Source organism: Eptatretus burgeri, unplaced genomic scaffold (genome assembly GCF_056783735.1).
Source record: "Eptatretus burgeri isolate ZD-2024b unplaced genomic scaffold, Ebu_testis_v1 Ebu_testis_scaffold_3167, whole genome shotgun sequence".
NCBI classification, from domain to species: Eukaryota; Metazoa; Chordata; class Myxini; order Myxiniformes; family Myxinidae; genus Eptatretus; species Eptatretus burgeri.
The window spans coordinates 130,001-146,146 of NW_028225115.1; the positions used below are offsets into that span (position 1 = coordinate 130,001).

General features: G+C 49.2%; 1 protein-coding gene across 1 annotated transcript in view; it reads right to left on the reverse strand.

Annotated features, from left to right (window-relative positions):
• Nucleotides 1-16,146, reverse strand: part of LOC147006535 (dynein axonemal heavy chain 8-like) — a 262,978-nt gene that overhangs the window by 129,790 nt on the left and 117,042 nt on the right. Inside the window, exon 12 of the mRNA XM_085868614.1 lies at nt 3,305-3,434. Within this exon, the coding sequence (XP_085724740.1) occupies nt 3,305-3,434 (130 nt within the window). The remainder of the gene's footprint in view (nt 1-3,304; nt 3,435-16,146) is intronic.

The window sequence follows — 16,146 nt, forward strand, 5'->3', positions numbered from 1 at the left end:
CACCATCTTCTTCCATGCTTCGATGCACCACCCGAAGGCTTCTTCTGGAATCCTCCGGAGCTCCGTCATCACGGCCCTTTTTATAGCCTCCACATCAGGAAATCGGGTCCCCTTGTTCACCCCCTTGAGCTTGGGGAATAGGAAAAATATCACAAGGGACCAAGCCTGACGAATACGCGGGTCGCTCCAGAGTTGGCACGTTCCTTTCCACCAGAATCTGTCAGATGCTCAGGACACTGTGAGCAGGGGTGTTGTCATGGTGGAGCACCCAGTCATTGTTCTCCCTCCTCTTGTCCCGGATGAACTCATGAGGCGCCGGAGCATCTCCTTGTATATGTATTAACTGTTTGACCTTGTGGTGGAAACTCGAAGTGGACGATGCCCTTGATGTCAAAAAACACGATGAGCATCAATCAGCTTGACATTCGACTTCGACATCCTTGCTTTCTCTGGTCTTGGTGATGCCGGACTTTTCCACTGACAACTCTGTCGTTTGGTCTCCGAGTCGTATTAGAATATCCACGATTCATCGCCAGTAATGACTCTCCCGAGAAGGTCTGGATCGTCCTCGAGGCGCTCGATAATGTCTTGACAGACAGGGACTCTTTGCTATTTCTGGTCCTCGGATAACAGCTTGGGGACCATCTTTGCGCACACCTGGCGCATTTCGAGATTTTCAGTGATGATGAACCAGACAGTGTCCTTGTTGATGGAAAATTCCTCAGAAATCATCCGCATCGTGAGTCGATGATCTGTGCGCATCATCTGCTTCACACGTTCGATGTTGTTCGCCGTTCTGCTCGTTGAAGGTCTTCCAGACCATGGATTGTCTTCAACCTCCTTCCGTCTCTCTTTGAACCTCTTGTGCCATTCAAATGCACGTGTCCGTGATATCGTTTCTTCCCTGTAGACTTGCTGCAGCATTGTGAAGGATTCGGAAGGTGTTTTGCCAAACTTGGCAGGAAACTTCTGATTGGCTCTCTGGTCACGACTCACAGACAAGACGACTCAGACAAGACAACGTGTTAAGCACGACCAGTGAAAAATCACACAATGAGCGCAGTCAACCATCACCAATCATATATATTGCTGGAATGTTGCAAAAGACTGTGACGCAACCCGTTCATTCAAGTTGTGTAAGTGGAGCACACAGCAGGCTCAATCCCGTTACTTTTTACATGGACCTCAAAAACATATATATATATATATATATATATATATATATATATATATATATATATATATATATATATATTTGTATGAGAACTGTCCTTCGTTGAAACTTCTGAAAGAATCAGCAAATTTGAAATCTGGGACGATTTTGAAAAAAAATTTCAGATGGGTGAGGCTTTTGGCTCATTTCTCTCCAAAAGGTGGTTCCGTTGCCTGTCACACAACGAGGACAAAAGACGCTCAACCCAGGATCCTTTTGAAGTGCTGAAATCAAGCCGTTCTTCCTGGACACCTCCAGAAGGCAAGCACCCTGCTTTTGATCTTTTTTATCTCAAAAGACTGGAGCAATGTTGATAATACAGCCAACCCTCAAATATCGCGGGTTCTAATATCCCAGGCAGCGTATTGTTCCGATTTAGTTGTTGTGTTGTTTCATTTTGGCCAATGGTGGTTTTTGAGCTGAGATAAGTCATTGTTGGTGTCCACATGTACAATTACCTCCCATTAAGAGCCTTTTGTCGTTTTTCACACAATGTTAATAGCAGTAATCAGAGCAGCATACGGTAACAAAGCGAAGTTCAATCATTAATCGTCATCGAACAGGAAACGACATTTGGAGATTCGGAAGTAATTGATCTTCAGCATGCAGTGGACACACAACAGTCAATAAAGGCGGACAAACGTAGAACAATGGACAAAATTAGTTGTGCTAAAAAGCAGAGAAAGGTTATGACGTTGTGCAAAAACATCTCGGTGTTCGATACGATGGCAAGAGATCAAAGTGCGGCGTCTGTGGACCGCCAGGATGGCATCAATGAATCGACTATATATACATATATATATATATGTATAGTAGTAGTGTATGTTTGTTTGTCCTCGTATAACTCGAGAACTACGCATCACAGAGCAAAACTAAAGGCATATTCGGAATCAGCACGTCTCAGAGGTGCTAGAGCACACCTTAGATGTTTAGAAAACGAAAAAAACATCGTCTATTTTGCAGTGTATCGATAAAAAAAAATCTGCAGTGATGGCAAGGTCGTCGGTGAGCCCTCTCCTGCCCTTTCTCCCTTTCTGAATGAATATCCCCTCAGCAAGCACTTCCTTGACATCATTCGGACGTATAGTGGCAGCTTTGCGATGACGAGCTTTGGGCACAAGGAAGCTGAAGTCCAAGGCTGGAACCCGAGCATCCGGATCCAAAGTCAAGTGTTCAACCGCATTGGCAGCTTGCTCCCGCCTGAAGAGGGCCAGCTAAAATTTCTACAGGTCATCTTCCTGGACTCACACGCCAAGGAGCTGGCTGCCAGAAACCACAGCGGCCTCAAACCACACATCCTTGAGATGCTCACAAAGTGGTTTCATGAGAATAACCATCTGGTCTGTGAGCTCAAGACTGCAAGAGATGTACCTGCAGAAGGAGGCAACTCTGAAGAGCGCCAGATCATCATCAGAGAGAACAAGCGACCGCAAGGAGAGCACACACGCCACTACAACGCCCAGTCTGCACCAGAAGTTGCCATCCTAATGGACAATGGGCCAACAGAACCCAGAGACATTGTCCTCAGACTTCGCGATGGGGGCACTTAAAAGGATCAGTGAACTGCATGCATCTTGTGATGCACTGCAGTATCCCAAAATGTTCCCCTATGGAATAGATGGCTGGAGCATCCATCTGGCGGCCAGGACAAGAGCCTCACGATCGCCCAGACATCATTGCCCGTGTCTTTCGCCAAAAGAACAAGAAGCTCATGGAGCTATTAAAGAGGGGAGCTTTACATATATGTATATATATATATATATATATATATATATATATATATATATATATATATATATCCATATATTAAGACAGGATATGTTGAGTCACATCACAACCTACTCTACAATGGCATAAAGAAAATGGTCTGCGTGCAACAGGAAGAAGTAGCTACTTTCCTGAGGCCTTGCTTTTAACAAGGCCATGTCCAAAACTCTCTCTTTGACATGCTATCTATCTCTTACTACTTGCCACCAAAACATCATTGTTCTACCACCAATGGAATGCATATATTTGGAGAACCAACAGACATAACATTTTAACGCTTTTCCTTAACACAATGTAAAAAACAAATTTCAAAAGTGCACCTACCTGTCTTCGGCTGTTGCCAAGGGATGTCTTTTCCAAGTTTAGTGGAAAGGATAAAAATTATCTCGTTCACAGCCGCTTCTATGTTGTTGCATTTCACGTCAAGCTTTTTCGCACATTCCTTGGTATGCGTCTGAGGGGAGAAACATTTTTCCTTACAAACTATGCTATATAATGAAGGTGCCGGATTGGTAAATGTTAAAGTTAATTAACATTGCATGTCATATTAGTCATGACATTACATGTCATTACATGTTGCGTTAAAATATTAGTGACCAACGTAAACTGTCTCTCAGCAAAATTTTAATATTCTCCTTCGAGAACAAAAAAAATCTTCTGAACTTAAACTCGAACCGTCCGGTGACATATTTGAGGCTTTCCATACATAAGTGTGGAGACAGGATGACAGACAAAAGAGACACACACACTGTTCCCATATTTAAAGTTTACCGTCATCTTTTGGCTCCCAGTGAATATTATACCTTTGATTTACTTTGGCAAGATGTCATCAAAATGGAAAAAAAAATGTTTTAAAAAACCCTTCCAAGGTGATGATGAAGTTCAGAATGTAATTAATCGTTTATTTTTGTTGTTTTTTTTCCCCTCCAGATCAATAGAGGATGGACCATAGCACATAAAAAGCTTTAAAAATGTCAAAATACTTCATTGTAAAAGGTGAAAAGGTGAATATTACACCAAAGGATCATCCTTGCCATACTTTTCAAGGATAAAAAACAATGTTTTTTTTTTCCAGTAGATTAATGTAAATTAGAATTACATAGGTACCTGAAGCTGTGGAGATGGAGGGGTAAAGGGATGTTGGCAGGACTTTCAGGTAGTTTGAGCATTGATGGGTGATTGTGTGCACGTGTACGGAATGCTGTTGGTGGGGGTCTCGTCACGGGGTGTTGTGTGGTTGATGTGTGTTTTTAACCAAGCCCATGCCCCCTCCCCTGGGGGAAAAAAATTATATATATATATATATATATATATATATATATATATATATATATATATATATATATATATATATATATATATATATATATTGTTACGGATTCGCGCCCGCCGGCGTGCTGACGGCCACGTAACTCGAATCGCGGCACGTCGCCCACCGGACGGACAATCCAGTCGTGACCCTCTCGGACTAACGCCGGGAACCAGTCACGGGTGGACCTTTCGGTCTCACCGCGATCGAGCCAATCGGCCCCCGCGTGGGATAGGGTTGCTCGCCAAATTCGACCTACCTAAGTACCCACACGGAGGGTAGACCGGGCGATCGCACCTCGCCGCAGGTCGACTTCGGACACGGGCCACTTAAGCGACCCGTTCCGTATTATCGGGATAACCGAGCGGTGTTATCGTCGGCCTCGACGGTTCGATTAATTATCGGGCGTATTCAGCCCACTACCAACCCTTTACGTGAAGCAAGATGAGGATTCAATGAAAGAAATGACGAAGCGAAGCGGGAAACAGTTCAACATAAAGCACATTTATTCGCGATGAACGGAAAGCACACATATACAATTCCACCAAAAGCACATAGAAAAGAAGAGAAACACAATGCAATTTTACACAAAAAGCAAATGTAAAAGCGAAGACACAATGCAGAGCTAATACCGACTACCGAGCACACGGCAACACTTATACAATTCTACTTCACAGACGGCGCCGACAACACATATTCAAAACCAAGAAAAAGAACACCCTCAAGGATGAGGCGGGCCTGAGGCCGAGACCGGGTCGGGCCTACCCGTCTGATGATGAGGCGCGAAGTGGCGATGGTGCCCCAACTCCGCGGGCCTCGCGGACAGTGTCTGGTAGGGGGTGGGAAAAGGGGCCCCCTTTGGTCGCACTATCTCAGCGCGGGGGGAAACAGGAGGGGGTTGCTGATGCTCGGGGAAAGGAGGATTTTTACTCTGTCTCGGGTCCCGCGACGAGCGTCTCCACCTCGACCAGGTCGCGCCGTCGGCCTCGCTGGTGTGCAGCTCCCGGCACCGACGCGAGCACCCCCTCGTCTGCCCTCGCCGCCGCCGCCTCTCCACAGCTCCGTCCTCTTCGCTCCAACTCCAACTCTTCCTCCTGCGAACTCCTTCCAACGCACACACAACCCCAACGCACACGACGATGACGACGACCAACAACGACGACGACCAACAACGACGACGACCAACCCTTTTCTGACGAACGCAGCCGCTTATATAAGCCCCGTGGCTTCGCCTTTGACCCCCTGCCTTCGACCTTTCACCTCGCTCCCCATTGGCCCGAGAAAAAGTGGGCGTGAATGCTTTTTGATCCATGAATTTGCATATAGCGACCGCCCTCCAACGCCCTGGAGGCGGGGCCAAATCGCCCCTCGCTCACCGATTGGACGGAACAAAAGTGGGCGTGTGTCGTTTTTGATCCGTTTTTGGAGCGGAAAATCCGTGGTTTTGTACACGCTGTTCGGCGCGCGCCCTGCACGAGTCCAATACCGGTACCCACAAGCGGCGCAAGAACGGTGGCGATGCGACGGTTGCGAGGTGTGACGGGAAAGGTCGTGGCTGTTGTGGTGAAGCGGCGCCGCGGTGGGTGGTTGATGTTGTGATGACTGTTGAGACGCGGTTGGCGGTGGTAATCATGGCGGTTGGTCCAAAATAAAGATAGTAAAAGAAAAACGGCTATCCTGAAGAGTCGCAGCACGCATGAATAACATTTATTCCCTCTAGACAACGGGTTTGGGCCTAACTACACATATACTTACCGAGATATCTCACCTAAGGGACCTGAATGGTGGTTTGCGAATTTGGTAACCACAACACTACCCCCTCCCCTTTTTACAGACTCGTCCCGAGTCGTCAAATTTTTCGTGTGCCATCATGTGTAGTTTTCCCCTAGTACATTTTACCTACGGATCCCTGAGTGCGACATTCATGGTATTCGTGTCCCCAAAATAAATAACCTGAGGGCTGCGTAACTACCTAAACAAACTCACTCACACGGACGACTTAAATAAAATTGCCGGCGCTAGGACAGACATGCCGGGGGCGCACTCATATTTACAGTACATCTTAACCTTAACTTACAAATTTTACACTAAACCATGGCCCAGGATCAATGAACTCTGCAAAAGAAAAGCAGTTAACAGGGAGCCAGGCTGCCCGCATGCAGTCTCTGACTCAAACAATGCAGGTGACAGGGAACGTGGCTGGCTGCTCACACGCAGTCCAAGGCCTTCCCTTTTGAACTGAACGCAGTGAACCACAACGGTGCATGGGCTGCACAAATGCAGTCTCCGTGCCAGCTCAAGTGGCACACGCAATGAGCACAACGAATGGATGAATGAACACAAACACGGTGCACGGGCCGCCACTGCAGGCCCGTGTTGTAACTGCCAACAGGGCAGTTCTTGCAGCTTGCAAACTGTTGCTTTTACGATCCTGGCGCACATGGCAATGAACAGGGGGGGGGGGGGCAAAGCAAAAATTGAACGGGGCTGGTGAACAGGGGCAGTGGGCATGGCATGGCAAAGGCAGCAGGCAAACACAGCCTGCAGAAGAAGGCCGCTGCAGGCAAACACAGCCGGCAGATGAACTGGGCCGGCACAGGCCTTGAAGTACCACAGCTGCAGATGATCCGGCCGGCACAGGCCTTGCAGCAACACAACAGCTGCCGATGAAGTGGGCCGGCACAGGCCTTGAAGAAAAACAGCCAGCCGGCAGATGAAGTGGGCCGGCACAGGCCTTGAAGCAAAACACGGCCAGCCGATGGCACAGGCCTTGCAGCAAAACAACAGCTGCCGATGAAGTTGGCCGGCCTCCGCCTTGAAGCAAAACACGGCCAGCCGATGAAGTTGGCCAGCCTTTGCCGTTCAGTGGAGGTTGGTGGAGGGAGTGCGGTGGTGCTGGCCACTTGGAAGGTGGGCTCGGACCGACCTACCTGTCTCCCTCCCAATCTATCGCCTTTGCCTGTCACTGTACATACCCACTCCCTTAATTTGTCAAACCCCAATTTAGCCCCAACTTATTTTTTTGTTGTTTTTATTTTTACTTCCCCACTATAAATCGTCCCCTAACCCCCTTTATCGTCCTTGTTCGGCTAACCTATCCTGTCACCTAGCCTACTCCCAACCCCTACGTTCCCTTCCCGGAGGGGAATAAGGGAGAGCTAACGTCCTGTGTCGAGGCCTAACTCAAGCCTCAGAATGGCCTCCCCAGAGTTCGGCGATCTAACCCAAAGTGGGTCCAGCGGCCCACAACGAGAGCGAGGGGATGGATGGTGCGGAGGGGTACACTTCCTAATCTACCCTAACCATTTAACTGTTAAACTACCCCGGGGCTTTCAACAAGCGCCTCTCGCTTAAACTATTGGTTCTAACAACCCAGATTCCCGTCGCCTGTGTTGGTGTCCTCACAATTTCGGGCCTCGCCCCCCCAATTTTCTCTCCGTGCCCTCACACGGTCTCATGGCTGGGCACGACCCTCTGCCGATTCTCCGACAATGGCACCCCCGGGCACTACACTGCCTCCGAGCCTACCAGCTCCCTAACACCGGGGAGTGCCCCCCATGGCACCTCCCCTGAAACGCACACGTGGCAGGCTGGCTTCCCAGGCCCCTTTCCGAGGGTCACCCGTGCCCACAACACTGCCCACGCGGCTAATGGCGCCCCGGGCCCCCGCACCAAGCAGGCGCACCCGTGCCCACTACTCTATCCCGGCCCCCCATGGGCCCATGGCCTACCACGGCCGACTAGCCTGGTGCCCGGGGTACCCACTCAGCGATACTCACCTTTCGCAGCCACGCTCCCAAGCCCGTCAACAGGGCTCCTGCACCCCTCCAAATGGGTTTCGAGCCTACATTCCCACCAACAGCAAAACGACCTCCATTTTTCAATTTAACTAACCCCCTAACTCACTTTATACTGACCCCGGGGTTCCCTTGGGCGGGAGTCACTCCTCCCCCCAATCACTCATCGCACCATGCAGTCCCCATTCGCTCCACTCACACAGACCCGCTGGCCTCACTCACTCAACAAGTACCTGCCTCCACCTCATAACTCACCAACAACTCTTCAACACACTCACCACTGATCTCTGCCATCCTTCTAACTACATCCCCTAACTAACTCGTGCTCCCACGTCGTCCCTTAAACTATAGCACGTTCCTTTTAACACTACGTAGCTAAACTACGTCCCCGCTACACATCCACTGTCTGTCACTGTCTCCAAATAATCCCATTTTATTTCCCAACCTAAAGCTCATCTAAATCCCTCTACCTAATCCATTCCACGGACTCCATGAGGACTTACCCCTGCCCCATGAAGTCGGTCTAGCTATGCTAACCCTTCCCCCTAACTAGTTTCCATCCTGTGCCCAGGTAAGGGGGTCTTCCACCCCTTGCCCAGGAATCCTGTGCACCCGAAAGTGAGGCTTGCTTTTGTTTTTTTTTCTTGCGCAGCACCAGCGCCGCAACTCGCGCACTTTACACCTGCCCGTGACGTCATGCAGCTGCACGTGTTCCTCGTCCCTCCTTGGACGGTCCCATCCGGCAGAGATACCCCTCCTGCCGGATTCCAACCCCACGTGCAGCCATGGCGTCACCGTGCGCATAAAAAAAAAATACAAGCCCCACGTCTCGAGGGGTTCCCCACGCGAACACATGTGCTTTGCCCGTTGGAGCTTAACACACACGATCGCGTGGAGAACCCGTCCGGTCCAAATCCGTAGTCCTGCCTAAACTTTGTCCGTCCGCGGGATCGGCAAATCCACCGCGTGCGTTTCCGGACCGGGACTTCACTCTCGCAAGCGAGCACGTGGTGGTCTCGTGCGTTGCACAGCACGAACCTCGTGCTCACTGCTGGGTGAACCCGGCACGGTCCCCGAAACAACTACAGCCGCTACCCGGCTTTCTTTCTTCACATGTCGCCGTCGTCGCCTCCATTCCACACACGCATTCCTGCGTGTAACGACGCTCACACTCCACTCCATTAAATTCACACCGGGAGACGCGGCTGCGTGCTCCCGCATGCCAACCGACATCTCCCTCACATACCGCTCTCTCACACACACGGTCTCCCTTGCACACAGCGACCTTGCACACGGCTGTTCACTCACGCATGCGGGGGCACTCACCCGCGGTGCCTCATCCACACTCCGTGCCTCACTCACACACGCGGGGGCACTCACCCGCGGTGCCTCACTCATACTGGCCGTTTCATCCACACACACGGCCTCACTCACACACGCGGGGGCACTCACCCGCGGTGCCTCATCCACACACGGCGTGCTGGGAAGCACGTACTCTGGCACCATCGCCACCACACCACTCACACACGGGGTCGCTTCCACACACGGGGACGCACTCACACCTTGCACCACACACACCGGGACAACCACACTGGGGATTCGTGTCCCCACAAGAGTCTCCGGGGCCTCTATACCCCCCAAGCTCTCCGTGCACCCGTCCACAGCACCCGTCCCCTCAACCTCGCAAAGCACGACCGAACTCACCTGGTCGTGACTCGCCTCAAGGGGGCAGACTCCCTCCCCTCGTTCCTGGAGGGGGCCATCCAGGTGCTCGCACTGGGTCTCTACCCAGTCCGCCAGCTCCCCCTCATGGTCCTCCACTACCTCTGTGTGTGTGTGTGTGCGTCACTTACCCCGTCTTCATCGTGCAGTCTCTCCTCTATTTTTTCTATCTCCCGTGTCTCTATACATTTTCTCTCCTGGTTCCTTTTTTTGTCTCTTCCTGGTTCCTTTTTCCTTCCCATCTGAGTCGTTCTTTCTCTCTGAGCCCCATTAGCTGTTCGTTCTCTCTCCGTAGCTCCTCAATCTCCGTTGACTCCAATCTCGCTCTCCGTTTTAGTTGTTCAATTTCACACTCATATAGTTGTTTTCTCTCCCACTGTTCCTCCTGCTCTTTGTTTTCCAATCTCATAGTTTCTTTCAATTGGCTCATTTCCTTCCTGTGTTTCATTCGCTGTTCTCTCACTACTCTTCCTCGTTTCCTCTCCTGTCCTTCCTTCTCCAGTTTCATGGTTTGCTTCATTTGGTTAATCTCCTTTTTGTGTTTCATTCGCTGCTGTCTCACTACTCTTCCTTGTTTCCTCTCCTGTCCTTCCTTCTCCAGTTTCGTTGTTTGCTTCATTTGGTTAATCTCCTTTTTGTGTTTCATTTGCTGCTGTCTCATTACTCTTCCTCGTTCCCTCTCCTGTCCTTCCTTCTCCAGTTTCATGGTTTTCTTGATTTGGTTCATCTCCATTTTGTATTTCATTTGCTGTTGTCTCATTACTCTTCCTTGTTTACTCTCCTGTCCTTCCTTCTCCAGTTTCGTTGTTTGCTGAATTTGGTTAATCTCCTTTTTGTGTTTCATTTGCTGCTGTCTCATTACTCTTCCTCGTTCCCTCTCCTGTCCTTCCTTCTCCAGTTTCATGGTTTTCTTGATTTGGTTCATCTCCATTTTGTGTTTCATTCGCTGCTGTCTCATTACTCTTCCTAGTTTCCTCTCCTGTCGTTCCTTATCCAGTTTCATGGTTTTCTTCATTTGGTTAATCTCCTTTTTGTGTTTCATTTGCTGTTGTCTCATTACTCTTCCTTGTTTCCTCTCCTGTCCTTCCTTCTCCAGTTTCATTGTTTGCTTAATTTGGTTAATCTCCTTTTTGTGTTTCATTTGCTGCTGTCTCATTACTCTTCCTCGTTCCCTCTCCTGTCCTTCCTTCTCCAGTTTCATGGTTTTCTTGATTTGGTTCATCTCCATTTTGTGTTTCATTCGCTGCTGTCTCATTACTCTTCCTAGTTTCCTCTCCTGTCTTTCCTTATCCAGTTTCATGGTTTTCTTCATTTGGTTAATCTCCCTTTTGTGTTTCATTTGCTGTTCTTTGTCTATCTCCTCGTACTCCAGCCTTTCTTTCAATTGGTCAACCTCAGATTCATGTTCTTTTTGTTTTCTATTCCATTGTTCCTCTCGTTCTTCCCTCTCCAATCTCGTTGTGTCCTTCAATCTCCTGATTTCTCCTTCCTGCTTCATTTCTTGCTCCTTTACTTTCTCCTCGTATTCAAACCTATTTTTTCCTTTTGTCGTTCAGTTTCAAATTCATACTCTTTCAGTTTTCTATTCCACTGTCTTTCTTGTTCCTCCTTCTGCAATCTCGTCATTTCTTTCAACTGACTGATTTCTTTCTCCTGTCTCATTCGTTCTTCCTTCATTACTCTTTCTTGTTCCTCATTCTTTAGTCTGGCCTTCGCTTCCAGCTGTTCGATCTGTACAGTGTGGTTTCTTAAAGTTTCATTTTCCGTTCTCTTCCTTTCCTTTTTTAACACTCTCAGTTCGTTTTGTAGTTCCCTCTCTTTGTTTTGGTGTTTCTGTAACTCAGAAACTTTCTTTTCCAATTCCTTTCTCATCTCCGCACACTCAGACTTTGCTTTGGCTTCTAACTGTTCTTCCGGCTTGCGCTTGTGGTTTTCTACCCGTCTTCCCAGTTCCTCTGTCTCCGTTTTTCCCTCCAGTCCCAGCTTATCAACTCTCTTCGTCATGTCTTGAAGTCTTTTCTCACACTCCACCGTTTCGACCTTCAATCCCTCCTCTGTCTCCTCCTGGCTTTCTTTTAATTTTTCTAATACCTTCTTTACCTCGTGTCTCGTCTTACACGTCTCCCGAATTATTTTCTCGCCCGCCCCGACCGCGGGCCTGACAGCCGTTGCACTCCCCCCAGCTCGTTCGTCCCAGCACGTGGCAGCGCCATTTTCTCGCCCGTGGTCCGCGTTTCGCTCCTCGCCATAATGCCTGCCTGCAGGCCTATGCCCATGCTCTGCATCTCACCCCGCATTTCTTTCATTTGGTTTTTCGCTTCGAGCGCGTTTCCATCCATTTTTTTATTTTCCATTTGTTGCGTATTTCTCTTCATTTCGTTGTTCCTTTCTTTCATTCCGTCAATTATGCTCTGCGCGAGTTCCATAACGTGCTGTATTGTCACCTGCCCTGGCCACTCCCACTGACTACATTTAGTGGTGGAGTTATAATAAAAAAACCGACCAGATGAACGGCATCGATGCCTTTCCCAACCTTCTGGTACGGGTTTCTCTTGCACGGTGATCTCGTCCTGAGCCATGGATTCTACATTACTATTACACATACCTAATCCACCCGGCACCCGCTCGCCTTGAGACGCCATCTTGCTTCTCGTGAAGGGTTAATTTAGCTCGCTCGTAATTTGGAGGGAATCGGGGGTCGCTTCTCTCACCCCTGGACCGATTCCCGTGAATTTAGCTGGAGACAGGAGAGCCCGTTTTCCTGTTCTCCGATACCAGTGCCGCGAGGAGGGCGATGGATTTGTATCCCACTCCTGACACCAGTGTTACGGATTCGCGCCCGCCGGCGTGCTGACGGCCACGTAACTCGAATCGCGGCACGTCGCCCACCGGACGGACAATCCAGTCGTGACCCTCTCGGACTAACGCCGGGAACCAGTCACGGGTGGACCTTTCGGTCTCACCGCGATCGAGCCAATCGGCCCCCGCGTGGGATAGGGTTGCTCGCCAAATTCGACCTACCTAAGTACCCACACGGAGGGTAGACCGGGCGATCGCACCTCGCCGCAGGTCGACTTCGGACACGGGCCACTAAAGCGACCCGTTCCGTATTATCGGGATAACCGAGCGGTGTTATCGTCGGCCTCGACGGTTCGATTAATTATCGGGCGTATTCAGCCCACTACCAACCCTTTACGTGAAGCAAGATGAGGATTCAATGAAAGAAATGATGAAGCGAAGCGGGAAACAGTTCAACATAAAGCACATTTATTCGCGATGAACGGAAAGCACACATATACAATTCCACCAAAAGCACATAGAAAAGAAGAGAAACACAATGCAATTTTACACAAAAAGCAAATGTAAAAGCGAAGACACAATGCAGAGCTAATACCGACTACCGAGCACACGGCAACACTTATACAATTCTACTTCACAGACGGCGCCGACAACACATATTCAAAACCAAGAAAAAGAACACCCTCAAGGATGAGGCGGGCCTGAGGCCGAGACCGGGTCGGGCCTACCCGTCTGATGATGAGGCGCGAAGTGGCGATGGTGCCCCAACTCCGCGGGCCTCGCGGACAGTGTCTGGTAGGGGGTGGGAAAAGGGGCCCCCTTTGGTCGCACTATCTCAGCGCGGGGGGAAACAGGAGGGGGTTGCTGATGCTCGGGGAAAGGAGGATTTTTACTCTGTCTCAGGTCCCGCGACGAGCGTCTCCACCTCGACCAGGTCGCGCCGTCGGCCTCCCTGGTGTGCAACTCCCGGCACCGACGCGAGCACCCCCTCGTCTGCCCTCGCCGCCGCCGCCTCTCCACAGCTCCGTCTTCTTCGCTCCGACTCCAACTCCGAACTCTTCCTCCTGCGAACTCCTTCCAACGCACACACAACCCCAACGCACACGACGAACGACGACGACCAACAACGACGACGACCAACCCTTTTCTGACGAACGCAGCCGCTTATATAAGCCCCGTGGCTTCGCCTTTGACCCCCTGCCTTCGACCTTTCACCTCGCTCCCCATTGGCCCGAGAAAAAGTGGGCGTGAATGCTTTTTGATCCATGAATTTGCATATAGCGACCGCCCTCCAACGCCCTGGAGGCGGGGCCAAATCGCCCCTCGCTCACCGATTGGACGGAACAAAAGTGGGCGTGTGTCGTTTTTGATCCGTTTCTGGAGCGGAAAATCCGTGGTTTTGTACACGCTGTTCGGCGCGCGCCCTGCACGAGTCCAATACCGGTACCCACAAGCGGCGCAAGAACGGTGGCGATGCGACGGTTGCGAGGTGTGACGGGAAAGGTCGTGGCTGTTGTGGTGAAGCGGCGCCGCGGTGGGTGGTTGATGTTGTGATGACTGTTGAGACGCGGTTGGCGGTGGTAATCATGGCGGTTGGTCCAAAATAAAGATAGTAAAAGAAAAACGGCTATCCTGAAGAGTCGCAGCACGCATGAATAACATTTATTCCCTCTAGACAACGGGTTTGGGCCAAACTACACATATACTTACCGAGATATCTCACCTAAGGGACCTGAATGGTGGTTTGCGAATTTGGTAACCACAACAATATATATAGTATATATATATTTATTTATTTACAAAAAAAATACAAAATACAAAAAATAAAAAAACTTTAAATAAATAGATGAATAAAAAAAACACAAAAACACATTTTTTTATCATAATAAAAATAATTTTTTTTTAATTGCATTTTCTTCCTTGGATCTTGTGTTGATAAATTCCTATGGTGTTCGTGCAAGCATGATGGGCTGAATATCCTCCACCTGTGTCTGATTTCCTTGTATATTCCTTGCATTGTTTCACGTTCTCTGGGAAGTAATTATTGTTAGCTTTGGAGAAAACCGAATGGGAAGTTGTCTGGTCATTGAGCATTGTTACTGCTCATCAGCTTCTATTACAGATATTATACTGATCACAGTCTCAATGTGTATACTGAGAACAGCATTTTTTGAACATACAGCAGTGGTGTTGCAAGGTTTTCTGAGAAGAGGTGGTACAATGTATCAATACAACAGTCACCAGCTCACAGTCTTCAAACATATTGACTCGTAGTAGTTCCATAAAAGTAATCAATATAATAATCTCCAGTTTGATTGTTAAACAATAAAAAGACTATCGTTCACATTTTTAAACATCATGGTGCAGCTCCCGGTGTGTGCCCCGGTTGGAATAGCTACACCGTATCCCTGTGTGTCGTAATAGGCGACTAAAATTGTTGGCGTCAGGAAGGGCATCTGGCCATAAAAACATTGCCTTAAAAGGAAAGCATGATGAGTACAACTGATGGGCAGGGTACAGCCCGAAGTACCCCGTGGGGGTCCTCAACCCCTCTCGTTAAAACTCAAGGTGGGGAACCGATCGAAGCAAGGGAGGAAATGTTTCCATTTATGAGGGATGACCTTTCATCTGATGCCCCACGTGGAGATCGGTTTCCCAATGTAATTCTCAATTCCAGAAAGCGGATAATAAGCTTATTACATACACGTCAGGTGGGTCGACGACGACCATTGACTACCTGATGGTGGGTAGGCGAGATAGGGGAAACCTCCGGGACACAAAGGTGATACCAGGGGAGGAGACCGTTTCACAGCACCACCTGGTTGTCTGCGATATAAGGGTGAAAGGTGCGAGGAGAATTCAGCGGGGGAAGTACCAACCCAGGATGAAGGTGTGGAGGTTGAAAGAGGCGCCAATGAAGGAAGCATTAAGAGAGAGGCTGAGTATGGTTGACGATGATGTGGTTGAGCTTGAAAGTGGTTGGATGTCAATGAAAGATAGTCTATTGGGAGCCGTTGGTGAGGTATGTGGATGGACAAAAGGACCACCGCGGCCCTAGGAAACATGGTGGTGGGGTGATGAAGTTGGAAAGACGATTGAAGAGAAGAGGAAGCAGTTCAAGGAATGGCAAAAGGCGAAGGGTACGGTGGAAGAAGAGGCAGCGCATGAAAGTTATAAGGTAGCCAAGAAGGCTGCAAAGAAAGAGGTAGCAAAGGCACAGGAGGCCTCGAGGAAAATGTTCGGAGAGAGGAAGACAAATGATGACTTGCGGAGGATGATGGGAATAGAGTCTGTGATGGATGTTGTGAAGAGAAACAGGTTGAGATGGTTGGGTCATGTGTTGAGGAAGTATGAAAGTGACTGGGTGAGAGGAGTGTTGGAAATTAGTGTAGGAGGAAGTAGAGGACGGGGAAGACCGAGAAAAACTTGTCTCAAGGTGGTGGAAGAAGAAATGTGGGCAAGGGGATTAAGAAGGGGAGATGCAGAAAATAGGGTAAAGTGGAGAAGATTGTCATGGCTGACCCCTGCTTTCGCAGGGA